General features: G+C 59.0%; 2 protein-coding genes across 2 annotated transcripts; both read left to right on the forward strand.

Moving 5' to 3' along the window:
• Positions 1 to 121: 121 nt before the first annotated feature.
• On the forward strand, positions 122 to 5,059 carry MRPL38 (mitochondrial ribosomal protein L38). The gene is made up of 9 exons (XM_026099157.2): positions 122 to 256; positions 814 to 993; positions 1,201 to 1,329; positions 1,409 to 1,617; positions 2,001 to 2,073; positions 2,892 to 2,937; positions 3,323 to 3,481; positions 3,872 to 4,008; positions 4,394 to 5,059. Exons 1-9 carry the CDS (start codon positions 190 to 192, stop codon positions 4,528 to 4,530), a joined length of 1,137 nt encoding a protein of 378 aa, XP_025954942.2. The 5' UTR covers positions 122 to 189; the 3' UTR covers positions 4,531 to 5,059.
• Positions 5,060 to 6,984: 1,925 nt separating this feature from the next.
• LOC112982597 (uncharacterized) lies at positions 6,985 to 25,905 on the forward strand. The gene is made up of 13 exons (XM_064522956.1): positions 6,985 to 7,548; positions 8,262 to 8,357; positions 8,450 to 8,683; positions 8,852 to 9,020; positions 9,416 to 9,499; positions 10,981 to 11,511; positions 13,166 to 14,166; positions 16,094 to 16,189; positions 16,963 to 17,193; positions 17,794 to 17,989; positions 18,719 to 18,793; positions 20,153 to 20,774; positions 25,573 to 25,905. Exons 1-13 carry the CDS (start codon positions 7,102 to 7,104, stop codon positions 25,685 to 25,687), a joined length of 3,897 nt encoding a protein of 1,298 aa, XP_064379026.1. The 5' UTR covers positions 6,985 to 7,101; the 3' UTR covers positions 25,688 to 25,905.
• Positions 25,906 to 25,993: the final 88 nt, after the last annotated feature.

Here is a 25,993-nt window from a genome sequence, read left to right on the forward strand (position 1 = left end):
CCGCCATGGCTGCCTTCCTCTCGGGGCTGGCCCGCGCCGCCCGTGGCCTCGGCAAGGGGGGCCTTTCCCGCCAGGCTCTGCCCGGGCAGCCCCTGTCGCTATGGCAACGGGGGCCTTTCCCTCCAGGCCCTTCCTGGGCAGCAGCTATCGCTATAGCAACGGGGGCCTTCCGCTAGGACGGTGCGCACAATGGCGGCGCCCATGCTGAGCGCGGCGCTGTACGGCGTACGGAGCGGGCGAGCCTTCGGCACCGCCGGTGAGACACGGGCCTTTGGGGTGTGGTGGAGGCCTCGGACGCCTGGATCCCCCCAGGGGCGCGTAGCAGGAGCCGGTTGGGACGGGGAGAGCGGCTGCCTCTCCGGCGCCTGGGTTCCGCCAAGGGCGTGGAGTGGGAGCCGGCTGAGGAGAGGGGCTGGCCCTCGGACGCCTGGGTCCTCCCCAGTATCTCTGGTAGGAGCCCGTTTGGGGAGGAGGCGGGGGGTCTCGGACACCTGGGCCCCTTTTCTAGTGCCCCTTAGGTGAGTGGGGAAGGTCCCTAGGCCCGAAGCCTTAGGGCAGAAGAGGGGCTTCCCCCATAGCGACCTTACCGTGCTTTATAGAGAGAAACAGTGAATTCTTCCACAAACGGGAAATCAGGGCTTAAAACTCGGGCTGCCCCGGTGCCCCCCGACTGAACGACCCACCGGGGTTCAGCTCCCCGCCGTCCTGGCCCTGCTTCAGCCCCAAACCGTGCTCCTGTTCTTTGCCTGGCCCCTGTCTCTCTCTGTCGGGCTCGTCTCTGGCTGTTTTTACAAGGCTGCTCGCTGTTTCCAGCTGCTCTCTGCAAGCGGGCAGCCCCTCTGGGGCCGATGCCTAACGAAGACATAGACGTCAGCAACCTGGAAGCGCTGGCAAAATATCGCAGTTTTACTCGCTACTTCAGGCTGGCTGAAAAGGAGAGCAGGAAGCCTCGGTGGTGGAAGACGTACCAGCAATACACTACCTCGGAGCCAGGTATGCGCAGATAGGTCTGTGCTTTTTCATTTCGTTGCTGGAGACCAGGGAAGCTGTCTGTGGGCTGGGGCCATGGGTGTAGACCGAAAAATCTGTGTTATTTCCCGAAGAGACACTAGCCCTTTTGCAGGGTCTTTGGGTTTGGATATTTGTATATTTTGAGCATCTATATTTTTCATACATATAATTTTTCATCTCTCTGTGAAGAACCAAAGATTGACATCAGCCTGCCACATGATAAACCGCTGCGGATGAAGGAACTCAAGGAAAGAAAAAAGATCCTGAGACAGAACCACCAGAATGCCGAGATGGAAAGAGCAGCACGGCTCCGAACAGGTCTGTGCCCCATCTCCTTTCCCCTGCCCTAGGCGCTCTCTCTCCAGCAGCCCCTTCAGCCATTTCTCTCTCTTTGCAGTGCTGATCCCCCTCGATGAAGTCAGAGCTGAGTGGGAGAAGACCAGCGGCCCATTCCACAAGCAGCGTTTGGCAGAGCACTATGGGATATTTCGTGACTTGTTCAAGGGGGCCACATTCACCCCCGGGGTTATCCTTAGGGTGGGATACAGCCAGGAAGATGAGCATGTTGTGCCAGTCTACCACGGGAATATGGTGACTCCATCAGAGGTGGGTGAGGAGAGCTGGGAACATCCCCAACGTTGTGCAAAAGCCTGTGTCTTTTTGTCAAATGCTCCTGATTAGCATCGTCCCTTCCAGATTTCTCTTACAAGGGTATTTCCTCTGTGATGAAGCAAATGTACATTCCTTAGATGTGATAAGGGTAGAACTTTGCAGCGGGTTTGCTGTTTGTCCGCAAACTGGTGTTTGTTAACGCTCCCGAAGTTCTCCTGGTGGAGCTGGGCAGCTCTGTGGCGTGGCCGTGTCTGGTCTGTGCTGCTCTCTGGCTGTGCCCATGACAGATTCACATTCTTTGCCTTTGAAATCGTGACTTGATCTTAATGGAAACTGTTGTCCAAGCAATTTATGTTCTCTTTATATTTCTCATTTAGGCTTCTAGCGCCCCTGAAGTGTCATATGAGGCAGATAAAGGTTCCCTGTGGACTCTGTTACTCACAAATCCAGGTGAGAAGCAAGTTCTTTTAAGAATTACGTTTCAACTAGGCTGTCCCAATCTGCTTTTGGATAGGAAGCTCCTGTTTCTTTCAGCTGCACAGTCAGAGATGATGTGATACCTGTTACGTGGGACCTGTCCCTTAAGCTTTAGGTGCAGAGAACAGCTTCAGAGACAGTGCCTAGAAAGGGAGTTAGAATTTCTCTGCCTTGGGGGAAAGTTGTGTCTTCCAAGAGTGTTTCTGTGCCCTTATGTCACTTGTTAGATGATGAGTGGATGTTTGCAAAATGCTGAGTGTTACCTCAATGAATTACACATGCAGGAAAGATTTTAGTGTCCCAAAATCTCTGCAAATACAGCAACATTTTGCCCAATTTGTAGCTGAGAAATGGGATGGTCACATGACAGGACCCATGTCACAGCATAGAGGAAGCAGTTCTCCGACTCAGTCTTTTGTTTGCTGCCAAACTCTTCTTTCTCGAACGCAGCTTCTCTGTCTTCAAGTGTCCCCTCCCTTTGCAGACTCTCTGGGAGGTAGGTTAGCTGGCACTGGGCACCCCAGGAAACCAAGGTACAGTGAAGTTAAGCAACAGTGACCCAGTGTCATCCAGAAAGTCCTTGTGATCATGGGGTTACATCTGTAAAGTTCTTGGCTCCTTGTTTTGAGCTCAGTCCTATAGGGATGAGTTATTTTTCTGTTATGAGAAAAATGCTGGGAGGTCTCAACGTGCCCCCTCCATTCCAAGGCGATCTGGGCATTCTTGCTTTGGGGTTGATGCAAACACCACGTTGTCGCTAAGGCGCCTTTCTCCGTTGTGTGTGCTTGCAGATGGACATTTAAGAGACACCAACTCGGAGTACCTTCACTGGCTGGTGTGAGTATTGCTCTTCAGAGCTCTGTGCTGCTTGGCTCAGGGAAAACCCAGGTTGAGAGGGTGGAAACTCTTCCAACAGTGCTTGGGAATAGATGTGTTGCCAAGATGGTTCCTTGGCTTTCTCTGCTCCTGCCCTGGGACCCCTGTGTTCTGGGTCCTGCTTAAGATGCAGTAGTTCCAGGTGTTGTTGCTGTTCTGTGTTCAATTCTCCGGATATGATTTCTTCCAGTAAAATCAGCCTCTACTATCTGCACATTTATTAAACAGGGAAAATAGATCATGTCAAAGCTCTAGTGCGAAGTGATTGACAATCCTGTATGAAACTCCCAGTCCTAAAGGGGGGAAATGAATGGCTGCTTAGTGAAATAAATTTCTTTGTGTTCAGGACAAACATCCCAGGCAATGACATCAAGTCGGGAAAGGAGACTTGTCATTACTTGCCCCCTTTCCCTGCCAGGGGAACTGGTTACCATCGTTTCATCTTCCTCCTCTTCAAGCAAGACCGCCCAATAGATTTTAGTGAGGATGTTCGACCGACACCATGGTAATTCAGGCTTTCACTAGGCCATTTCACTCTTCCCTTGGCTTAGATGTTACTGCTTGTTATTACAGTGTGCTTGTTACTCCTGCAGCAGAGCAGTTCCTTTCAACTTGCAGGTTTGTTCAGGGCTTCTCAGTTTGCATGTTGTCTGAAGCCAGAATCCCAGCCTTGCGAGCCCTATAGTCTTATTGCCTTAAAAGAGGCTTTTAAGAAAGCTATTTGCCCTGCCCAGGGCAGATGTGTAGAGCTGAGGAACCAGGGAGATTTCTCCTGGTGACTTCCTTTTCCCTTTCTGTTTGTAAACTCTGGTGCAATGTGGGGAAGTAGCTGCCTACCAGGATGCTGCAGGAAAAGAGGTTCACCTCAGCTCTTGTGTTTGTGTCCTGTTTGCAGCCACAGTCTCAAGATGAGAACCTTTAGGACGTATGACTTCTACGAGAAGCACCAGGACCACATGACCCCGGCAGGGCTGGCATTTTTCCAGTGTCAGTGGGACAGCTCCGTTACTCGGGTCTTTCATCAGCTTCTTGGTAAGAAATGCACAGTGCAGGATACTGGAGGGGGCCTGTATGTGGGCTGGGGCATGGCTGCTGCCTGTCAAGCGAATCAGTGAAAGAACTGTTGCTGTAGGTTCTTCATTGATCCTGGCTGTCACTGGGGCGCTTGGACCTCTTGCAGCACAGACTAAGAATTTATTGAGTCATCCTTCACCAGACTAACAGCTGCTTGAGGAAACAACCTCTAAAGGCCATTCTGAATGAGCATTTTAAAATAACAACAAGGGAGCCTTCACTAGGATGGGCCCTGATCTCATGCCTGGACCTGGATACACGTGGCAGCCCTTGCTAGCGAAGGGAAGGGGCCAGGGTTTGGGTCTGAGCCATCTTGCTAACGTTCCACCTCTCCACTTTACAGATATGAAGGAGCCCGTCTTTGAATTTGTGCGGCCGCCCGTATACCATCCTCCACAGGTAAAGTTCCCACGCCAGCAGCCTCTGAGGTACCTGGACAGATACCGAGATGTCAAGGAGCCCACCTACGGCATTTACTAGGGGCCTGGCCTCCTCTCTGAGTGCTCTGATGTACCTGAGGTTGCAGGCCCAGAAGATGGGACTGCCAGCTTCCCTGCATCTGCACAACTGCAGTGTCAGGAGCAGTCCACGCCTCCAGAGGAAGATAACAAAATCTCAGCCCCCTGGCTCCGAGTTCCACTTTGCTGGCAGTACTGGGAAGTGTGCAGCTGAGAGCAACGGCATTTGCAGTGTTAGCAGTTGTGCGGTCAAAAGGCTACTTGAGAGCATGTTCATGTATGAGGACAAATCTGTGTCTGGGCTGAAATCTTGCTACTGATTCTGTAGCAGAGCTGTTTGATAAGGGTGCTGGGGTAGAGTCCACCAGAGATGTTCTGCTTTGGTTCTCTGAAGAGATCAGAGCTCTTCTTTTGTCCATTTGCAGTGCAAACGGAGCTAGCCCAAGCTGTGTCTTCTCCCCTTCCCAGTGCTGCGGTTTGGGACTGCGTTGGCTCTTTTTTGTACAGTCCTCTTAAAAACCTGAGTCTGATTAAACACCTTGTGAGCACCACTGGAGGCACTGCCTTGTCTTCACTGAGAAGAGCTTGGTGTCCCAGCCAGCTGGTGTAGACCTGGGGAGTTCAGTGGGCTGCACCGGAGAAATGCAGCCCTTCCCCAGGCTTGGGTCTCCTTCCCCTCCTGGATGTCGTAGGGAGGGAAGAGCACGGCGAAGTGTGTGGTAAACTTTACAAGAGTCTGCACAAGGTCAACATTAATGAAGCTGGCTTCTCCCAACAGCACATGGACCCCAGTTTCCTTTCCCTCGCTTGCTGGACAGCATACGTTGACAGACAGGGCTCTAAAGCAGATCTGCGGAGCAGACACACGGTGGCAGCCTGGCAGCCTGCTGCTGCCTGTCCTGTACCCGTGGTGTGGAGCGATGGTACTTTCTGCTCTGCAGGGCTCTTAGTCCAACCACCGTTCATACATTTTAAATAAATCCCCAGATACCAACATGTTCCTGTAGCTGCCTGTTCCTAGCTCTGCTTCCCAGCAACCTCATCTAAGGATCCTCTCTTCCGAGGGGAACAGGAGACTCCAGGGAGTTGGGCTGAGATGCCCCCCTGCTGCCGTTGCGCAGGGCCGTTACCAGCTAGGCAGCGAGCTGCCCTATACTCTTCCTTTTAATAGGTGGTCAGAATTTGCAGACCTGGCCAAAAGAAATGTTTTGAGGGGCTGTTGCTTGCCTTAGCTGGAGGTCTGTTGTGGCATGCAGCGAGTTGTGACAGATCTCAACTTGTCCTGCCAAGTTCAGGGGCAGTCTGGGGTTGTGACTCTGAGCTTGCCTTTGATGCAGAAACTCCTCTGAATGCCCTAGCCGCGGCAGGGATCTCCTCCCCGCTCACCCTACCTGGGCAGGCGGGTGAAAGCAATGCTGGGGCAAGTGAGGAGGCTGCAGAGCTGTTGCAAAGCTAAGGCCACCTCGCAGAACAGCGTTTAGCTGATGAGCAGCGTGTGTGTGCCATGATAGTACGTCTGCAAGGGTACGTAGATAAGGTTTGGTCTGGAAGGTTGGCAGCATTTCTCCCTGAAACTGAACTGTGTGGGCACCACAATCAATCACCTCCAGACAGGAGACTCCACCTGCGTCTGAGCAAGGGCTGATTGCCCAGGTGAGGTCTTTCCTGCATTTTGGGGTAGAGATCTACTGGTGTGCAGTAAGTGGTGTAAGGAAAGTGCCAGTACAGGTTAGTGCTAATAGCGTCCATCTCTCGCTAGCTTGGTTAGCGAGAAAAGGAGTGTTGGCTGCACCGAGTGGCACACGCAAACAGCAGGAGCTGTGGTTTAAGATGGAAAGATGCCGGGGAGGGACGTGGTCAGAGGGGCTGGCTGGTGGCACGTGTCACAGCGCCTGTCAGCGCAGAGGGAAGCGACAAGTGTCTGCAGCAGCGGTGGGTGCCCCTCTCTGCCAGGTCCCAGGCTGGCAGACGGCAGGAGTGCCATACTGCGGTCTCTGCCAGGGACAACTGTCCTGCTCAGCTTGGGCATCAGTCCCTGGGCCCTGGGAGAGGCAAGGGTGGGCTGTCCTGCCTCTGCAACCGGCCCGGCAGCCCCTGCAGCAGCCCCGGGTTGGTGCTGTGGGACTGCAGCCAGCATCCCTGCCTCTGGGGGTAACAACTGCTGAGGGGCTGGGAACATCCCCCCCCCCCCCCCCAAGGGCAAAAAAGGGAATTAGATTATGTATAATATGTATCTCCATGCAAACACATACAAGCACAAATGCCTTGCATCTTGTTAGCCTCCTGCAGAAGGAAAGCACAATTTCCCCTTGCTGTCGCTGCAGCGGTTTCATCCACTCCGGGGCACTCTGCTGTGCTTCCCAGCCTCTCGGGGGGAGCAGATCCCACCCTCCGAGCTGCCTCCCCCCGCCGAGGGTGAGTGTGGGTCAAGCTGCTGAGCGGCACCCGCCGGGTGTCTCTTTAAGAGCGTCTGGCTCCGTGCCTCGACCCGCCTCTGCGCTCTGCATCGCCGTCTCTTCCTCCTTTTCCCCGGCCAGGTTTCTTTTTCTCCACCCAGGTTTCCTTTCCTCCGGGCCCTGCTCCCCGGCGCGCCATGGCGGCGTCGGTCTCCCAGAAGCTGGAGGAGAAGCTGGTCTGCTCCATCTGCCTGGAGCTGTTCAGGGTGGCCGTGACCTTGCCGTGCGGGCACAACTTCTGCCAGCAGTGCATCAGCGACCACTGGGACAGGCAAGAGCAGGAGGCCGCCAGGGCCGAGAAGGGCTACACGTGTCCCGACTGCCGCAAGAGCTTCAAGCGGCGCCCGGAGCTGAAGAAGAACGTGACCCTGTGCGGCGTGGTGGAGCTGGCGCGGGCGGGCGAGGCGCAGGCCGCGGGCGCCGAGGGGCGCGAGGCGGTGCAGGGTGGCCGGTGTCGGCGGCACGGGCGCCCGCTGGAGCTCTACTGCGAGGACGAGCGGCGGTGCATCTGCTGCGTCTGCACCGTGCGGCAGTGCCAGAGCCACCGGCGGGTGCTCTTCGAGGAGGAGCGCTCGAAAAAGCAGGTGGGGGTGGCCCCGGGGGCTGCAGCGCAGGAGGTGGGGGCCCCTGCGTGGTGGGGGGTCTCTGTTGGCAAGGGGGGGGCTAAGGGGACACGGGAGCCATCGGCCACCCCCGCGCCAAGGCTCTCCTGCCCCTGCATCCACTGGTCAGCGCAGCAGGGCCACCGCCGGCCTGTAAGTGTCCCCAGGCTGTGACTCCAGCCCCGAGCGAGGCCACTCTGCCCCCCGTCCCCGCAGTCTCACCCTCCGGGGTGACAGCACAGGGGCGGTGGGAAGGGGACAGCTGAGCCAGGCCGGCCACGCGAGGCAGCTCGGGCACAGCACGACGTCCCCCAGAGCAGTCAAGGAAGGGTCACAGCCTCCCAGCCCGCGGGGATGTGATGTACCGTGTGCTGAGCTGTGCCCGGTCTCAGCCGACGGAGCTGTCGCAGGCGCTATCCTAAAGAAACCGGGAGCAGCGGAGAATTGCACAAATCCAGCAGCACTGAAAAAATGCTGCTATGCGTGTTTGTCACCCCCTGGTCTGGGGGAAGCAGCTAAGAGGGGATGAAATCCAGCAGAGTGCCTCACTCTGAAGTGACGCAGGACACAGCGTTTCCCCTCCCCAAGCCGCCTCCTTCCTCACAAGGGTTTTCTCAGAGCCCCACAAGAGATACCTGGGCGCGAGGAAACCTGCGTCACTCTCCATCGCAGGGTGTTTGTGCCACCCTTTGCAGGCCCTTCTGAGAGAGTCCTTGGAAAAAGCCCAGCAGGAGTCGGAGAGGATCGAGCAGGCGATGCAGGAGCTGGAGAAGCAGACGTGCAGCATCAAGGTAATGCTGCGGCTGGACATGGGCGCCCTGTGCTGCTCCCCGGGAAGGCATGGATGGGAGCCCGCTGGATCCCACATGCCTTCCCCATCCAGGACTCCTCCGAGAGCCTCAAGTTGATGGTTCTGAAAAAATTTGGCCACCTGGAGAAAGCCCTGAAGGACTGCCAGTGGCAAACGGTGGCCAGGATCGAGCAAGAGCAAGCAGCGGCGCTGGGGCAAGTGGAAGAGAACTGGAGCCACCTGAAGAACTGCCTGGACACCCTCAGCCACCACAAGGAGAAGGCACAGGACCTGCTGGCTTGCGCCAACGACCAGACGTTCCTTGAGGTATTGCCCTGCCGTGGTGTCCCTTACTGTCCCTCTCCATTCCTATCATTGGTGCCTGGGCATTCCCAGCTCCGCTCCTTTCTGGCGAGGATGGAGACCTGGCCAGCCCCTTGGAGCTGCTGATCCTCCCCAGTCTAGCTGCACGAGTGTTTGTCCATCCTTCTGCAGGAATTTCCCCTGCTGCCCTCTCCGGAGAGCCCGGAGGCATTGCCCCCCGTGGAGTTCAATGTGGGCATGATAGAGCCCATCACTGAGATCCTCACGGACATCTCCAAGCTCTTGCTGGAAGACTTGCCCAGCTCTGTGGCCCCCAAAGCTGCGGACCCCGTAGCCCCAGGTAAGCCCTCTGCACACAGGTCACCCTAAAGGACTTCAAGCCACTCTGAACCACAGCCTTGCTCTGTCCAGTGTCACCATGGTGGGGACACAGCTTCTGGGCGCGGGGGGTTGGGAGAGGGGCGTGTGTCTGCTTTCCAGCAGACAAGTATCAACGAGATGGCACGTGCTAGGTGGCTTCCCTCTACAGCCCATGTCCTTACCGGCAGTGCCAAGCCACAGCAATACGTGCCTGCTCCCAGATTGGGATGTGATGGTTTTCCTCCTCCTCCTCCTCCCCCTGAAGCTGGGCAGGGATGTCTTCTGGGCAGCGTCACTCAAAATGCCTGCTGGCTTCCTCCTGCCTGAGCAAACCTCCGCTCCCACCGTCCCCCTTGTGCTGTCCCATCTCCACAGGTCTGGTCCAGCCCGAGGTGCCCGTGGTGGCGAAGGCGGTGGCCCCTCTCCCCAAGTGCCAGCTCCGAGCTGAGCTTCTGAAGGGTGAGGAGCACGGTGCGGGGTGGCTGGCAGGGGACGGTGCCACGCTGGGGTCCCCAGCTGGCCTTGGGGACAGGGCAGCGGTTTCCCCAAGCCGGGACTCCTCCCCGGGGGGAGGTGGGCAGAGCGAGGCGGCCGCAGGAGGGTGTTTGTGGCTACGGGGACGTGGGCTCCCTCCCTGGCTCTCCCAAAGCAGCACTTGTGAGCGGACGGACGCCTGGTCCTGGTGCTGCCTCCGTTTCCCTAAACACAGAGGGTGTCGCGTGGCTGGGGGGACGGGCAGGGGGACGTCGCTGAGACGGGAGAGCGCTCCTGGGTCTTTGCTAGCGGATAACGGCCCCAGGGACCGACTTTCCCGCGGTAACCGGAGCAGCCCGTGCCCAGAGTCCGGTTGGTCACTGCAGTGTGTCCGGCACTGAGATGCCCCAAATCTCCCTCTCCATCCTGTTTTTCCGCTTCCCCCATCTCCGGCTTCTCGCCTGGGCAAGAGCGACGTGCCTGTTCCCAAGGACCCATATTTAGGCACGGCTCTTCCCACGGGCAGGGCAGCAAGGTCAGCAGTTGGCGCAGCGAGCGAGTGCCCGCGGGGACATAGCACGGCCGTGCGGTCGCTGCTCCCTTGTCCCGGGCAATCACCCCCGATGCTCCCACCTGCGATCCTTCCTTTCCTTTCCTTTCCCACCCTGGGCTCAGCCGTGACGGGGAGCGTGGTTAGCGCAGCAGGGCTCATTTCTCTATCTCCTCCCCATCTAAAAGAGGGATAAATAATATTCAGGGTGCTTTTATCAGGTCCCCCTTGCCAGCTAGACCATCAGTGCATACAGGATCTACAAGAACTCCTTCCTTAATGGCCATAAAGTCCCACAGAACCTTCTCAGCAATATTAATAGCAAAAAATGTTATTTATTACCAGGAGCCCAGAATAGCCAGCCAGGGCTGCTGTGGGAGGAAGGTGAGGTGCCGAGGACAGGCCGGTCCCCCTGGCAGGAGGAGTTAATGCAGCCTGAGCTGACGAGTGACTCCTTGCAATACCATATTTGCTCATGTAACGCCTGGGTTTTATCCCCCCTCTCTGCATACACAAACACACACTCACGTTTTTTGCTCTTAAAATCAGGCGCATCTTTTCCAAAGTTGCCACTGAGCCATTGCACACTTGCAATGTTTTGCTAGTTGTTTTGTGCCTTCCCAGCAGAGACTGTGCAAAAGCATCACATCTTTGTGCCTCGCCAGCTGTTTCTGGGCTCTTTTCTCCTTCCTTTCAGCACGTGGGCAGGCACGGAGGAGCCAGGCAGGTGTCACATCCCGGCACGCTCCCCTTCCCCTCCAAACGTGCTCCGAGCTGTTTCCATCTGTTTTCGGGGCAGCCCCGCACAGCTGGAATGGTGCCGCTGCCAGGGGCTCAGGCAAACGGGCAGGACCGAAGGCGCCGCGGGGCGTTTTTGGTCCCCCATCCGCGCCCTTGCTCTCCCTCCCCTTTCCAGACCACCGAAACCTGACCTTCGACGCCGAGACGGCCAACAAGTACCTGCGGCTGTCGAGCAGGAACCAGAAGGCCAAGCACCCGCGCGGCGCCGGCAGCCCGCGGCGGGACCACGCCGCCCGCTTCGAGCTGTGGCAGGCGCTGTGCACGCAGGGCTACGGCCACGGCCGCCACTACTGGGAGGTGAAGCTCTCCGGCCACTCCGTCATCGTGGGGGTGACGTACCGCGGCCTCCCCCGCAAGCGGCAGCCGGGCCACAAGTTCAACATCGGCCTGGACGGCGGGTCGTGGGGGCTGCAGGTGCGGGAAGACTGTTACCTAGCCTGGCACAAGGGCCGCTCCGAGAAAATCCAGGAGCGCCTGTACGAGTACCTGGGGGTCAGCCTGGATTACGGCAAGGGCGTCCTTTCCTTCTACGGCCTCGGGGACAGGACGCAGCTCATCCACACTTTCCACCACATCTTCACGGAGCCCCTCTACCCCGTCTTCTGGCTCTGCGAGGGCCGAACGGTCACGCTGTGCCAGCGGGACTGAGCCGGGGCCATCGCAGCGCGACGGCTCCCAGGGCGCCACGGCCGGGGCAGGAGTGGGGTGCAGTGATTTAAACAAGCCGTGCGAATTAACCCTGTGTGATCGGCATGTGCAAATACCGTGATGCCTACGCAGATTGGAGCGGCAGCAGGGATGTTGTTGCTTCCCTGAGATGCCCTCGTGGAGGGGATGGAGGCCCCCCGGTATCTATAAGTGCACGTGCTTGGTGCCACCCGTGCAGAGTGGTGTCAGCGACGGTGCGAGAGAAGGCGAGGGGGAGGGTGGTTTTCCTCTTTCTCCTGTCCCAGCCAACGCCACCCACACCTGGAGGTGTGGGGTGAAGGAGAGACGAGGGGGGGCAACCCCTCGGGGTGCTGCGGAGCTGGGCGGAGGGAGCCCCGGGCCCTCGCAGCCCCCGGTCGAGGCCGATCCCGCTTTGCCTGGCTCTCCAGCGCCCGGGGTGGGCCCGTTCCCCCAGCTCCTCTCTGTGCCGTCTTTTAACCCTTTGACTCTTCAGGCAGGGCAGAGCCCTCTTTTTGGGGTGCCACGCTGCAGTCAGTGTTTGTCAGAAGCTGCTTGCCCCAATAAAGCTCTGTTTTCCTACTCGCTTTGGCCTCTGTTGGCAGGAGACGTGGGACCGCGGTGCTAGCAGGGGGGAGCCGAGCCGCCCGGGCTCCGGCGCTCATCCCTACATGGCCTCGGCGTGCCCGGCTGCGTCCTCGGGGGCCGGCTGTGGGAACCTGCCCCTTCGTGGCATCCAGCCGCCGTCAGAAATAGCAGGGGCTTTATTTACGGTAGCGCTGCGATAGGGAAACCTGGTTTCCTGCGGCTCTGTCTCAAGGTTGATGTGGCGCTGACGAAAAGCGGCGGCTTTGACTCAAGCTTTTCCAAGGACGAGCTGGGGAGCCGGCGCCTCCCCGGCCGCCCCCGCGGGCGCAGCCTCCGCCGCGATGCTGCCTGAGGACTCACCGCCCGCAGCTGGGCACCGGATCCGAAGATGCCGGGGATGTGCAGGCAAAGGCGCGAGGAATGAATCACGGCAGCTTGTTTTCTTGGAGGAAAAAAAGGTTTAAAAGGAGAAATCCCCTTGGTTGTGAAGTGGTGTGTTTAGTTTTGCCAGGCTTCCTCCATCACTCCGCAGCTTCCCGCTCCTCCCAGCCCTGTCCCTTGGGGGAACGTGGGTGACATGGGCGCTGCCACCCCACGGCCCTGCCAGTAACTTGGCTACAACCCTTGCACCGACAGTGCCCCCCCGGGCTGGGGGCAGGTTGGGATTTCACCCCTGGGGGGGAGGCAGCTTCCCTGCGGGGACAGGAGCTCCGGGAGGTGCAGCCAGGTCCCTGGGGACAGCGGCTGGGAGCAGGCTGGCAACAGCCTCCCGGAGGGGGGTAGATCGAGGGGACAGGGGGTGCAGCAGATCCCCCACGTTGTAGCAGATCCCAGGGGGGCACCAGATCCCCCAGAGGGACAGGAGATCCCCTGGAAGATGGCAGATCCCTGGGGGGGCAGTAGATCCCCTGGGAGGTAGCAGATCTGTCGGGGGGGGTAGATTCCCGGGGGCAGATCCCCTGGGAGGTAGCAGATCTGTCGGGGGGGGGGGGTAGCTTCCTGGGGGCAGATCCCCTGGGAGGTAGCAGATTTGGGGGGGGGGGCAGATCCCGAGGAGGGGGCAGACCCCGGGGGAGGAAGGTCCCCGCAGAGGAGCAGCAGATGCGGCGCCCACGGGGAGCGCGAGGCAGCAGCCCCGGGCGAGCGGCGGCGCCGCGCTGCGCCCCGACGGCTGCGGCGCTGGCGGGGCCGGGGGGCGGCGCGGCGGGGCGGGGCGAGGCGGGGCGCGGCGGCCGCCCGCCCCCTCGGCGCCGGGGCCGGGACCGGGGCCGCGGGGCGCGCAGGGATGGAGGCCGCGCCCGGGAGCGCCCCGCCGCCCCCCGCCGTCGCTGCCACCGCCGCGGCGCTGCGGCTGGCCCTGGCGGCGCCGGGGCTGCCCGACGGCCCCTTCGGCTGCCCCATCTGCCTCGACCTGCTCAAGGACCCGGTGACGGTGCCGTGCGGCCACAACTTCTGCCAGGGCTGCCTGGGGGCGCTCCGCGAGCGGCCCGGCGCCGGCGCCGACGGGGCGGCCGCCGCCCGCTGCCCGCTGTGCCAGGAGCCCTTCCCGGCGGCGCTGCGGCTCCGCAAGAACCGCGCCCTCTGCGAGGTGCTGCCGCTGCTGGGCGCCGCGGCCGCCTCCCCGCCCGGGGGCAGCCCGCCGCCGCTGCCGGGGCCGGGGCCGCAGCCGGGGTCGCCGCCGGGGTCGCTGCCGGGGTCGCCGATGGCGCCGGGCGCCGAGGAGGAGGAGGAGGCGGCGGCGGCGGCGGCGGTGCTGTGCGACGTGTGCCCGGCGGGGGCGCGGGCGGCGGCGGCGCGCTCGTGCCTCGTGTGCCTGGCGTCCTTCTGCGGGCCGCACCTGGAGCCGCACCGCCGCGCCGCCGCCTTCCGCGCCCACCGCCTCGTGCCGCCGCTGCGGCGCCTGGAGGAGGGTCTCTGCCCGCGCCACCTGCAGCCCCTCGACGGCTTCTGCCGCGCCGAGCAGGCCTGCGTGTGCGCCCGCTGCCGCGCCCACGAGCACCGCGCCCACGACGTGGTGCCCCTCGAGCGGGAGCGCGAGCACAAGGAGGTGCGTGGGGAGGGGCGGAGGGGGGGGTGTCGGGGGGGCTCCCTGGGTGGGTGCTGCCCCCGGGCCCCCAATCCCGGCCCGGATCCCCGCAGGGTGCCCCAGGTGGGACGGGGTGCTGCACCCGGCGGGGGGAACGCGAGGTCCCGAATCGCTGCATGCTGGGGGCCTGGGGTGCTGCGCTGGTGGGGCACCCCAGGCGGGGTGGGTGCTGCACCCCTGCCCCATGTAATCCCAGCCGGGGGGGGGTACGGGGTGCTGCTCCAGCAGGGCACCCCGGGCGGGACAGGGTGCTGCACCTGGGGTGTCGTGGGATGCTGCACCCCGTCTGGGGAACATCCCTGCACGGGGGGTGCCAGGGGGGTGGGTGCTGCACCCACGTCCCCTGCGTGGGGGGGGGGGGGGTGCATAGGGGCTGCCGCCCCAGCGGGGCACCCCACATCGGGGGCACGGGACGGGCGGGCCGCCCTCCCCGTCTGGTTCCCGCGGCATCATCTGAGAGGGTTTTCTGGGCGCGCTGGCACCCTGCCCGGCCGCCGCTCCCGCTCCATGAGCCCTTTGTGCTCTCGCATTTTGGCAGCGGGCTTTTTTCCGTCACTCCCATTCCCAGATGCGGCTGAGTCACCTCCCAGTTTCGCACCCGCGGGCCTCCCCGGGAGCCGGGCATGGGAGCTTGGCGCCAGCCCCCCGGGGTTCCCCAGCGGGGAGGCAGCTTGCCCCCTGCCTGGGCACTCCTGGCACGAGTGTGTGGGGACTCTGCGGGGCTGCAAGCCCCCAAAGCTCTCTGTGCTAGTCCGGCTCCTGGACGGGGCGGCCATGCGGGGGGATTTGCCCTTTTCCTTGGGGCTGCGGACGGCGCTGGTGGGGGGCACGCAGCAGCCCCGAGTTTGCTCCCTGCCGGCGCTCTTGGGGCCGCAGGAAACCCTTTTGTCCGCGTTATTAGTCATCGAGGGCCTTAAAATAGAAAAGGCGGGTGATCCCAGCCCGGGGAGCTGCCGGTCCTCGACAGCTTAACATCAGCCGTTCTCGGTGAGCGTGCTGGGAAAGGAGGCCGGGGAGGGCATCCTTTCCCCCCTCCAGGTGCCAAATGCGATGGGTGTTGGGGGCTGAGGAGCCCGGGGGGAGGTGGGACCGGGGCTTTTCCCGCAGCGCCAACACTTGTTTGGACTCCCTGCCCGCATTGCCAGCGCCCAGCTAGCTCCCGAACTCCCCGCCGGCCTCCAGCGGCGTGCCCGGAGAGCGGAGCCGCCGGCCGAGGCGAGGAGCCCTCCCGGCTCCCGCGGGACCCGTCCTCGTCACGGGGCAACAATAGCACGTCAGGAAGTGCCGCGCTCGGACGACGCTTCCTTTGCAGCCGTGTTCGCGGGCTGCTTTGCAGTGAGGGCTTTTACAAGAAACGTCCAGGGGACCTGACGCTGCGTTTCCCGAGTGCTCTGGTTCTGCCTTTCGGTTTCCATGTGGCTTGCAGGTTTTTTCCAGCCTCGGAAGACCGTTTTGAGCGTGCAGCTTAGCTGCGCGTGCTGTAAGTGCTGTCCGAAACAGAGCCTGGTTTTCAAAATCCGATTTTTTTTTTGCTTTGGTCTCGCAGCCGAGCAAGAAAGCCTGTTTGCAAATCAAACAGGTTTGGAGGGTGGCAGGGGAGGAACAGGAGAAAACAACTTCGGCTCGCCTTGCTCCCGTTGCCTGAAGCTTGATGGCAAATTTTTGGGAGGAGCGGGATGTGCTCTGTGGAGATAAGGGACGGGACGAGGCTTGCAGAGATCAGGAAGGTGTTTGCAGATTGTGTCAGGGAGAGATTGGGTTTGTCACCGTGACTCCGGCGTGCGGTGGCCTCTGCCTTCCGGAGTCCACAGCAGGTTGGCGCCGCGGGTGCCCCGCTGCCGTGCCGGTGCTGACGGCACAGCTCAGCGTTCGTCCTTTCTGTCCGAAGGCCCAGCGAGCCAAATTCCTGAGCGATGTCGAGAACGAGCTGGAGGAGCTGGCGGTCACCATCACGCAGACCAGGAAGATGGTGGAGCTCATTAAGGTGAGCGTGCCTGGCGGGGCCGGAGGGGAGCCCTCCGCTCCCCGTTGACCGCTCCGGCCGCACGAGGCCGGCGTGCATCCGACACGGAGCCGGGAGGCGGTTCTGGCTGGCTTTCCTCAGTCAGCACTGCATGGTGGCCCCCCTCCGTCAGTGTCTCTCTTTGCTGGGGCTGGAGAGCAGAGGCGAAGGGGCCACAAGCTATCAGAGCGTGCAGGGTGTAAAAATGGTGCTTACGGGGGAGCAAGTGCTTGGTGACACACCGGTGACCATGTCCCCATGGGTTCCTGTTCCTGTATCCATGAAGGATCTGGCCCCTCATGTCACCTCTGGTTGCTTTCATTTGTAACCTGGAAAGAGGAACATCAGGAAGACCATGCCGGGACCTCCTCCAGCTCTTAGATCCCATCTCCCCAAGTTCAGAGGGGTTTTTTGGTCCCCTTTGGCCCTAGCACACACGTGTCACTGCCTGGGGAAATCTGAGCTGCTGGAGCAATGAACCACAGTGCCCAGCCAGCCTGGTTCCTCCACATCAGTTAGGCATCCGTCTCCCACTGGGAACGAGCCATGGAGGCGTCCTGGAGGAGCTGCTCCGTGACACCTGGGTTGAAAGTGCTCCGAGCTCCTTGGGCTTGGGTGGAGGGAGCTATAGGGTGTTGGGGACACCCTGCAAAGCAAACTGGGGTGCCGAAGGGAAGGAGTGCTGTCCTTCCACCCCTGCGCCCGCGTTCCCACCTGCGGATGGATGGTAGCACGGCCCCCTCTTCCCTGCGCAGGGTGCCGCCAGCAAGGAGAGGGAGAGAGTGGAGAAGCTCTTCGCAGAAGCCTCCAAGGTGCTGGCGACCTTCCAGAAGGAGGTGGTGGGTTTCATCGAGGACGGGGAGCGCTCCATGCTGGCGGAGGCAGAGGCCAGTCTCCAGCAGAAGGAGGAGAGGCGAGCCAAGCTGGCCCAGTGCAAGCAGAACCTGGAGAACGTCCCCAGCACAGACACCATCTACTTCCTCCAGGTGCGTGGGGACAGGGCCCGACACTGTCTCTCTCTGTATAAATATATATGTATGTATTTTATTTGTTTATTTACATGCCACCCTATTTCAGGTGGAGCTGGGTGCAACGAGCAGCGGGATGTGAGGGCTGCAGAGTCTCAGTCCCATTTGCACATTCCTCTCCCTTTTCTCCCTCCTGGGGGGGGGATCGGGCTGCCAAACTCTGTTACCCCCCCCCACCGCCACCTCACAGCAGCTCAGGAGAAGCTGATGCCTTGCCCCGGCGCGGTGCCTCGGTGTGGGGGGAGAGGGGTCGGGGTGCTCCACGGCTCCTGTTGAGCATCCACCCCTTGCCGGCAACCTAGCAAGAAGAGACCGTTTGGGGAGGAGAGGCTGCTCTCTGAGCTGGGCACGGTCCGGGCCCGGATTTGAACGGGAGTGAAGAGAAGGCGCCAGGACCGCGTGGCTGGGGAAGCGGTCTCCTCCCTCTCGCAAATCTGTTTTCGGGCCAAGTGCTGCGAGCTGCCAGCTCCCGAATCCTCCGGGGCAGGGTGGGGTTGCGGAACAAGAAGCAGCTTCGGCTTGTTTGAAATCTCCTGAAACCCTGTCTCCTTGGCTCAGGAGTTTCAGGCCCTAAAAATAGCCATGGAAGAAAATCTCTCCCCTGCTCCGAGCTTCCAGAACGAGCTGAGCTTCACCAAATCGGCCCAAGCCGTGTGCGCGGTGAAGGATGTGCTGTCCGACGCCTGCAAAAACCAGTGGGACCACTTGCTGGGGAAAGAAGTTGATGGGCTGATCTTCCAGGAGATGGAGGAAGGTTTGTATTCGCCCCCCGGCCGGAGATGCCGTGCCGGGCACCCAGCCACCGCGTCCTCCCCGCAGGGCATGCACGAGTGGCCGGGAGGTGCTTGAGGCTTGGCGAAAGTGCTGGCCCTGGAAGCTGCCCGGCACGGTTGCGCTGCGGATTTCACAATCGCTGTCTGGGTTTGTGCCTCGCACTTGAGGTTTTATAAATTTTTTCCACGGAGACCAGGGAATCGAGAGGCAACAAACAGCCTGGGAGTTAGGCAGGGCCCTGCGGGAGCGGGCGAGTGGCCAAGGTGGCCTCCCGTGAAAGGGGACTTTTTCTTCCTGGGATAGACGATCCTCTTCATTAGGCAGGCTGTGGTGTCCCAAACGTGCCAGCGCTCAAAAGCCACAGCAGCTGGAAGGTCAGGCCTCTCCCCATCTCGCGCTCTCGCTTAGGCTCAGCTCCCTGCGGCCTCTCGTTTTCTTGGCCACTCGTGGGGTGGCAAAGGCGGCCTCCGTCCTTTGCTACGCCAGAGCCTGCAGGGATGCGCAGGAGACAGCGTGGGCTGGAGCTTGGGGGCCGCGGCGGCGTGCAGCTGGGCACCGTCAGGGTGTCGGAGGTGAGGTTGGGATAAGGTAGCGGGAGATGCAGCGGGAGGAAAAGGAGCTGACGAACTTGGCTTTCTTAGTCCTGCTCGAAATCTTTTGGCACTGGTTTCTTTGCTGGGCGTAAAACCGTTCGTCCCTGTCTTTGCAGCGGTGGCCGAGTCCCAGTTTCCAGAGAAGTCGAACAGTCCCGCCTGCCTGGAGGGCCGTGATTACTTCCTGAAATGTGAGCGATGGACTTTGCTTTGACACTCGTTGCTAAGGCCGCTCTTCCCTTTCCTCTCTGCGGACGGCTGGCTCCGTCCCGCGTGCCCGGCAGGCCTGGTCCGAGCCGACGGCTGGCGGGAGCTCTGCCCTGCCCCGGGGGAAGTATTGCTCAGCTCTTGTGGAAGTCTCCTTGCTTTCCTGACAACAGTCCTAATCTGTTTAAGTGATTTTTTTTCCGTAGTCTGTGGTTCTGCCGGACCAGCTGCTAGGGGGTTGTGGGTATATCATGTAACTTGTGCTGCCTTCCCGCCGTCGGCAGATTTGCTCCTCTGTTTAATTAGATCAGAATTTGTGCGTCTGCCTTGTTCGTCTGCAGAACAGCGGTCTGCTGAGGGTCAGCTTTGATTGCGTTAAGCTGATGGATAATTCAGTGGGGGAACACAGTGCTGTGACAGCAGGGCAGCAATGCGGGGAGAGAGGGGGAAAAGGAGCCCAAGGGAGAGTCGTGTGAATTGAGGAAATTGCTACAAACTGGCCGTCATCTGAGGATGTTCCCGGCCAGCAGCGCTGTCTCGGTGTTGGTTGAGCAGGTCATGGTAGGGCAAGGAAGGGGCTGGTCCGAAACAAGTTGGGAAACTGGAGAACCTCACTGTGGGCAGGCGAGGAGTGGAGACAACGTATCTCCATGACCTACACACACCAGGCAGCTGATTTTCCATCCCTGGGCTTGCTTCCTTCCTCCCCATCCCCAGGGCAAGCCGAGCTCACGTCCCCAGGGGCTGTTCGTAGGGTGCAGGGCTTGGGTCGGGCTCCAAGCCTGTCGAGTCCCCCCGGCCTCACGTGGGTCCGAATCACAGCGGGGGATTCACGGTCATCTGCTGAGATCTCCACTGAGGGGCACCGCAAGGGGCAATGGCCAAGCGGTCCTCGGGGCCGGGGAGCTCTGCGCGGCCGGACCTGCCTGGGTGGTGCTGGGGGCCCCTCGCTGGGAGCTGGGAGGCAAAGCCCAGGCTTGAGGCAGCGGTGCTGCGCCGCGGGGCACCCCTTTGCAGCCGTGGGGGCCCAACCTGCCGTGGGATCGGGCACCAGCTGTGCGATGCGGTCAGCAGTGGTCCGTGTCCAGGGCTGAATTCCTGGGGTGGGGAGCGCCTGGCAGTGCTCAGAGGAGGGCTGCTACCTCTGGAAATTCCCTGCGTTAGGATCCGGCTCCAGCAGCCGTTCGCTCGAGGGAGAGCCCGCGGAGCCCTGCGTGTTGCGGGCTGCCTGTGGCTTTTGGGGAGAACCTGCTCGGCAGCGAGAGCTGAGTGCAAGAAGCAGTTGTTTTAGATTTCTCCTTGCTTTCCCCCTCATCCTCATGTTTTCTCCCTGCCCCACACAGTTGCCTTCGTGATTGACCTGGACAGCGACACGGCCGACAAGTTCATCCAGCTGTTCGGCACCAAAGGGGCCAAGCGAGTGCTTTGCCCCATCCCCTACCCGGAGCGCGTGACCCGGTTCATCAACTGCGAGCAGGTGCTGGGCGAGAACCTCATGAACCGCGGCAACTATTACTGGGAGGTGGAGCTCATCGACGGCTGGGTCAGCATCGGCATCGTCACGGATGATTTCAACCCCCGGGAGTCCTACGACCGCGGGCGCCTGGGGCGGAACGAGAAGTCCTGCTGCCTGCAGTGGAACGGTCAGAACTACGTGGCCTGGTTTGGTGGCTTTGAGTCTGTCATCCAGCAGCCGTTTTTCCACACCATCGGGGTCTTCCTGGAGTACTCGGAGAAGGCCCTGACGTTCTACGGAGTCAAGGACTCCAAGATGACCTGCCTGCAGCAGCTCAAGGTCTCCCGTTTTAAGAAGGGTCAGTTTGATGCTTTCCAGAACAAGATCAACTGCAGATTCCCCTCTCTCTTCTCCTACAACCTGAAAGCAGCCTTCTTCCTGGAGAGCGTCGATGCCCACCTGCAGATCGGGCCACTGAAGAAAGATTGCGTTTCGGTACTAAAGCGCAGGTAACTCCCCAGGGAGCTGGAGCAAGGGAAGACCCAGAAGAGTCTCTGGTGCCGTAACTCGCCCCGTCTTGGCTTCTCTTTGGTAGCGTCGTGTTCCTCTGTGACAGCCCTCCCTCCTTGTTCCCTGCCGCTTGCGACTCGGGGGTGGATGAAGCTGTCTGGTGGGCAGAGCCATGGACTGGGACCCGGGAGGATCTGGATTCGAGTCCCAGCTCTGCCCCCGGCCTGCTGAGCGAACTCGGGCGAGTCCTGCTGCTGCTCTGTGCCTTGGTTTCCCTGTCTGCGCAGCAGGGATGGTGCTCTGGGCTTTCTCGGCGAAGCCCGTTGCTCGTGCAAAGCGCCGGGTAAAATCAGAGCTGCATGTTGGGCAGCTGCGGCGTTGCCTGGCTCCTCTTCTAAATAACCGCCGGCGCTGCCCTGGCGACTCGCGCAGATCCTCCGCTTGGTGCCTTTCCTCGGGCTCCGCGCGGCCGCTCGTTTGCCTCCTCAGCACCGTCCTCGTGCTCCTTCCTGCAGCGCCTCTGAAACAGCCGGCCTGGCAGGGGCTGGACGGGGCCCACGGCAGCCCCCTCGCCTCCCCGGTGCCGCGCAGCCGTCGTGCCTCGGCCCCCGCCGCGCGGGGCTGCTGGGGAGGCAGGGTGGGCGGGCTGCACGGGGCGGGCACGGGGGCGATGCTGAGGGCCCAAAGCACCTCTCCCGAGGGGCTGAGCACCACTGCGTGCCGGCACTGCAGCCGGACGGTGTTTCGGGACAAGCTGGGGTCCTGCGCGTGCCGGAGCCCCGCGGCCGCGGGACCGCGTCCCGCCACGGCCGGCGACCGGGAGACCCTCCTGCCGAGGAACGCGGCCCCCTGCGCTGCCGTGGGAGAGGGCAGACGATGGGCCGGAGGATGTGCTTTTTAGTAAACACATTCCTCAGAAAAACCGCTTGCAGAAGCTTTACAGTCCAATTTCCCCTCGCGTTTCCTGACGATGGTAATTCACTGTACTGTTTTAGAGGACTTCAGTAGTGTTAAGCCAATTCCCACAGCGGCCAAGGCGCAGCGGAGCTGTAAACATACCCTCCCGCTTGCAGCGGCTGTTGCGTGACACAGCGATGCCGTGAGCCGAAATCCTGCTCGCAGCGGCAGCACAGGCAGCTCCCTGTCTCGGGGCAGCGTGCCTTTCTATAAGTTTATTCTTTTTTCTTATTTAGCTTTTTACCTACCTCCTGGAGCTTGCTTTACTTAATGCTGTGTGCTGTGTAATATATAACTAGAGAGGAAAATATAGCAGGTCGGATTCATCTCTGGCACGAGTGAGTCACTGATGACGCACCAGCGTTCAACAGGGATGGAAAATGGCCCATTTATCTATATATATGAAAAAAAATATATATCTCCCAGAGGATAAGCTGGAAAACATAGTAGTATATTCAAGGGGAGCCAGGGAGAAAAGGCAGACACGTGGCTAAAGGGTTTAAAGCTAAAACCACATCTATATAAACACGGAGGCTTGAACAGCTCCATTATTGTAACCAGTCAAAGGGCCCTGATTTACTGGCGCTGCCAAATCCTGCCGGCGCAGGGAGAGGTGCTGCTCCCCGGCCGCCTGCCCCGTCACCCCGCCGAAGCCACCGCCTCTGCGGCGCGTCCAGGCTGGACGTGCCAGCGACGGCCACCGCGTTTAGGTCCCGGCTGGGGGACGGGAGGGTGCGAATGCAGCTGCCCCTTCCCCAGCGCTGTGGGGCAGAGCCAGCTGCACCGGGGCAACGTGCGTGCTGGGCAGCCGTGGGAGGAAAAAAGCCAGGTCTTGGCCGTGCCAAGGTCTCAGCACGGGGACGGAGGGCTGGGGAGATCAGCTGTCATTGCCCTGGGTCCTCTTGGGCACCCAGTGGAGGCGGTGAGCCCTAAAACATTGCAGGCAGTGGGAAAAGGGGAGGGATGTCTTTCAACACTAAATCCGTGGGTGAAATCTCGGCCTTTCCCGACCCGTGGGAATGTTGCCCCGACTCATGTCCGGACAGGATTTTGCTCCTCGCGTCCTGAGCTCCTGCCCCGAAAACGCTTTGTTTCCCTCGCGCCAGCCTTTCCTGCCGGTGTTTGCCTTCGCGAGAGCTGTCAGCGGTGACAGAGCGCAGGGATCGGTGCTGTTGTGTTAACGCCGGGGAGGCCTCGGTGTCAGAAATAGCGCAACCAGATTAGAAAGCTAGAGCCGTGCAGCAGCCCGTGCCTGGCGGCGTCCGGAGAGGAGGAGGAAGGTAGCCCCGATCTCCGCTGCGTGCCTGCAGGAAGAGAGCCCGCGTGTTGCGCCAGCATCTCGGCTCTGTCTGGGCCCCAAATGTGATGGTTGCTCAGGCAAAACTCCCACCGTTTGCAGTGAGGAGCTTTGCCAGAGTAAACAGAGCCGATCTGGGCTGTCGCCCCGTCTCGCCTGGCCGTGGGCGGCTCAATTGCTCCCGGGAGGGACCGCGTGCTCGGACAGCCCTGCCTGCTCCATGCTGCCCAACGCGGAGCTGCAAGTCCTGGAGCCCCTGGAGGGATCCTACGCTCTTCCCTTTCCTCTCGGTCCCTGTCGCCAAGCGGGAGCAGCTGGGGGGGATCGCCGTGCATCCGGGCTCTGCTTCCAGTGGTGCCTCGGCTTTCTGCGGTCGAGGGCCGGTTGCTTAATTCATCTCTGCCCCATTAGCCGGGATACGGATACGCGGCTTTATGGAGGATTTTGAGGGCTCCTGTAGATGTGATGCAGCTGGAAAGCGTTATCAAACCCTCTCCTTTCCGGCTGCTGCTTTTCCTCCTGGTTGGAAGTGCTATAAATCCTCGTGTTTCAGGGCATAAAGCAAATTCTAACCAATTTCAGATGGGAACAATCCCCCGGGCTGTTGGACCAGAGTTTGACTGGACACAGTGATCCCGTCTTCCCAGTGATTTGTGGTGTAAACTGGAGTGATTAGGAAATGCGCATTGCAGCAACCCTGGACCTCCGAGTTTTGCTGCAAGCGAAAGGATAAATGTGGTGTGGCGGGTTTAGATAGATAGCGCTGTGCAATTTAGACAGCTTTTCTGTGTCCTCTTGAGTTATTTCTGCTGTCACAGAGTGTTCCTCTTTTTAACTAGGATTTTTTAAATATAGAGTTACTGTAGAGTCTTTTACAGTGTGTGAAGAAACTGTAACAGAATAATATAATGATATTAGAGACTATGAATTGCCATTAAATATTATACAGACATAGTTCTGGGTTGTCTTTCCTTTAAATACCAAACCAAAGCAGTTGTCCGATTATCTCTCGTTTATTTTTCTGTGTCCTGTACCTCTGGCTTAAAATAACAGAGATTTTATTTTCCAAGTGTGTCCAAGGGAATTGAGCCAAATACATGTTTTTATTGCTTGATTGTGAAAGGAATGGAAGAATCCTAGAATCCAAGAGCAATATTGCAAGTCCTGGGCAATGCAAAATAATGACTTATCTCACTTCTCTCTTTGGGTCTCTTCTGCCTCTGTCCTCAGCTTAACAATAATGAAGTTTAAAAAAATATTTTAGGCACTTCTTTCCTTAGTGTTTTAAGCTTTGTAGAGTGTAAATCTCCAAGGTTTTATATGGAACGCGCAGTCTAGAGCTCTCCACGCACAAGCACGCTCACCAGCAGCATTTTTAAGCAAAGGCTGAGTTTCTGAATACCAAATGTCAGCTGGAGCTACTAGAAAAACATGTTACAGGGCAAGTTGTGACTCATGAGAGGTGGCAGTGCTTCAGCTGGGAACTCCAGTGGAAGCTGAGTGGATGTTTGTTACTGCCTTTAATAGGAGAGGAACCAGGACTGTTTATTATAACAGTTTCTTAAAAGGGAAACTTACAGCTTATTAAAAAGCGGATATGAAAAGCACAAACTTGCTATTTTCTTGCCAAGAACTATACAGATTATGTCACTGCATTTATTTAAATCTAGTTTCCATTATGTAGCTTTTCTGCTTTTCCCCCCACCCCATCTGATTCTTAGGCCCTCAGGGCTGGAGGTGGCTGGGCTGCAAACCCTGCAGGGAAAAGCTCAAAGCCATTAAGAAAATAATCTAGGAAAATATACGTTATCAATATATTTGCATATTATATAGGTTATTGATATGAAGAAATACTCAGATTGATTAGCTTTGCATCTGCTTGCTTGCCCACTTGGAGGCAGTAGACTATACTCATAGTATGGCTATGCAAATGCCACAGATATTTTCCTGCTCCCAGATTTCTTCCAGGCATGCCTTATAGTTCCTTCAGTTTAATTCTCTTGAATATAAAGGCTTAATTTTACAAACCGAAAGCAGGGTGATTCCTGCACAGAGAGCATTTAATATTGGGCTCCAAAGTCTGTATGCAAGCATCTGAAACACAAAATGTGCATTAAGCATCTGAATTAAAAAACTGTTGGAAACTGAGCATCCTTGCTGCCTCATTTTAGGTAGAGTACCACCAGGTATCAGATGCTTTTTTATTCTGCCTTACCAAATAGCTGAAGTCTGCCCTGGCCACTTAACTGAGAGGCCAATTCTGTCTCAGTTTCATTTAATTCTGGGCTTTTCCCTGGGAGATCCTGCCAAACGGCATTAAAATCACTTGTGGTCGCATGTGACGTGCAAACAGCTCCTCCTTACATGCTGAACTGGATGGCATCCCAGGAAAAGCGAGTGTTTTATCCGCTAGCGGGCTGGCCAGGAAATGCCTTCAGGGAAAAAAACGACAGTGCAACCCACAGCAAAATACAGCATTTTAGAACAAAGTGGCAATTTGAGCAGTGCCAGAGGTTTTTTGCTGTGCTTTTTTTGCTTTGCAGGCTCCCACCCGTGAAGCGCAGCGTTCCCAGGGTGTCCATGCGAACACCACACAGCCGTCTAAAAAAGGAAGCCAGACAGACCGCTGCCAAGTCAAGCAGGCTCCAAGCAACTTAAATTGCTTTATTATATGTGATCAGAGGAACACGTAATCAGATGATTAACAGGTTTCTCAACGCTTCAAAAAATTTTCCCGAAAAGGAGGAGAGCGGATCTTCGGATTATCCCTATTGCTCCCTATAGAAAACATAAAAAGGAGGTTTAATAATACATGAACGGTGACTTTTAGCCCAGTAAAAGTAATGCTGATTATAAAGCGATTATAAAACTGTTGACTTTGGGGCCTCAGCTGGAATCCCTTGGAATAGCTTTAACGCGCCGCGTGCTCGCGGTGCCGCGGGTCCTCCAAGCCGCCGGCGCTGC

Source organism: Dromaius novaehollandiae, chromosome 18 (assembly GCF_036370855.1).
Source record: "Dromaius novaehollandiae isolate bDroNov1 chromosome 18, bDroNov1.hap1, whole genome shotgun sequence".
Classification (NCBI taxonomy): Eukaryota; Metazoa; Chordata; class Aves; order Casuariiformes; family Dromaiidae; genus Dromaius; species Dromaius novaehollandiae.

Bases quoted from the DNA above. Each gene is read 5' to 3' on its own strand.
- MRPL38 (XM_026099157.2), top strand. From the start codon at position 190: ATGGCGGCGCCCATGCTGAGCGCGGCGCTGTACGGCGTACGGAGCGGG. The intron at 1,330-1,408 runs GTCTGTGCCCCA...CTCTCTTTGCAG, and splicing joins AGCAGCACGGCTCCGAACAG to TGCTGATCCCCCTCGATGAA. The intron at 2,074-2,891 runs GTGAGAAGCAAG...GTGTGCTTGCAG, and splicing joins TCTGTTACTCACAAATCCAG to ATGGACATTTAAGAGACACC.
- LOC112982597 (XM_064522956.1), top strand. From the start codon at position 7,102: ATGGCGGCGTCGGTCTCCCAGAAGCTGGAGGAGAAGCTGGTCTGCTCC. The intron at 9,021-9,415 runs GTAAGCCCTCTG...CCATCTCCACAG, and splicing joins TGCGGACCCCGTAGCCCCAG to GTCTGGTCCAGCCCGAGGTG. The intron at 18,794-20,152 runs GTGAGCGATGGA...TGCCCCACACAG, and splicing joins CCGTGATTACTTCCTGAAAT to TTGCCTTCGTGATTGACCTG.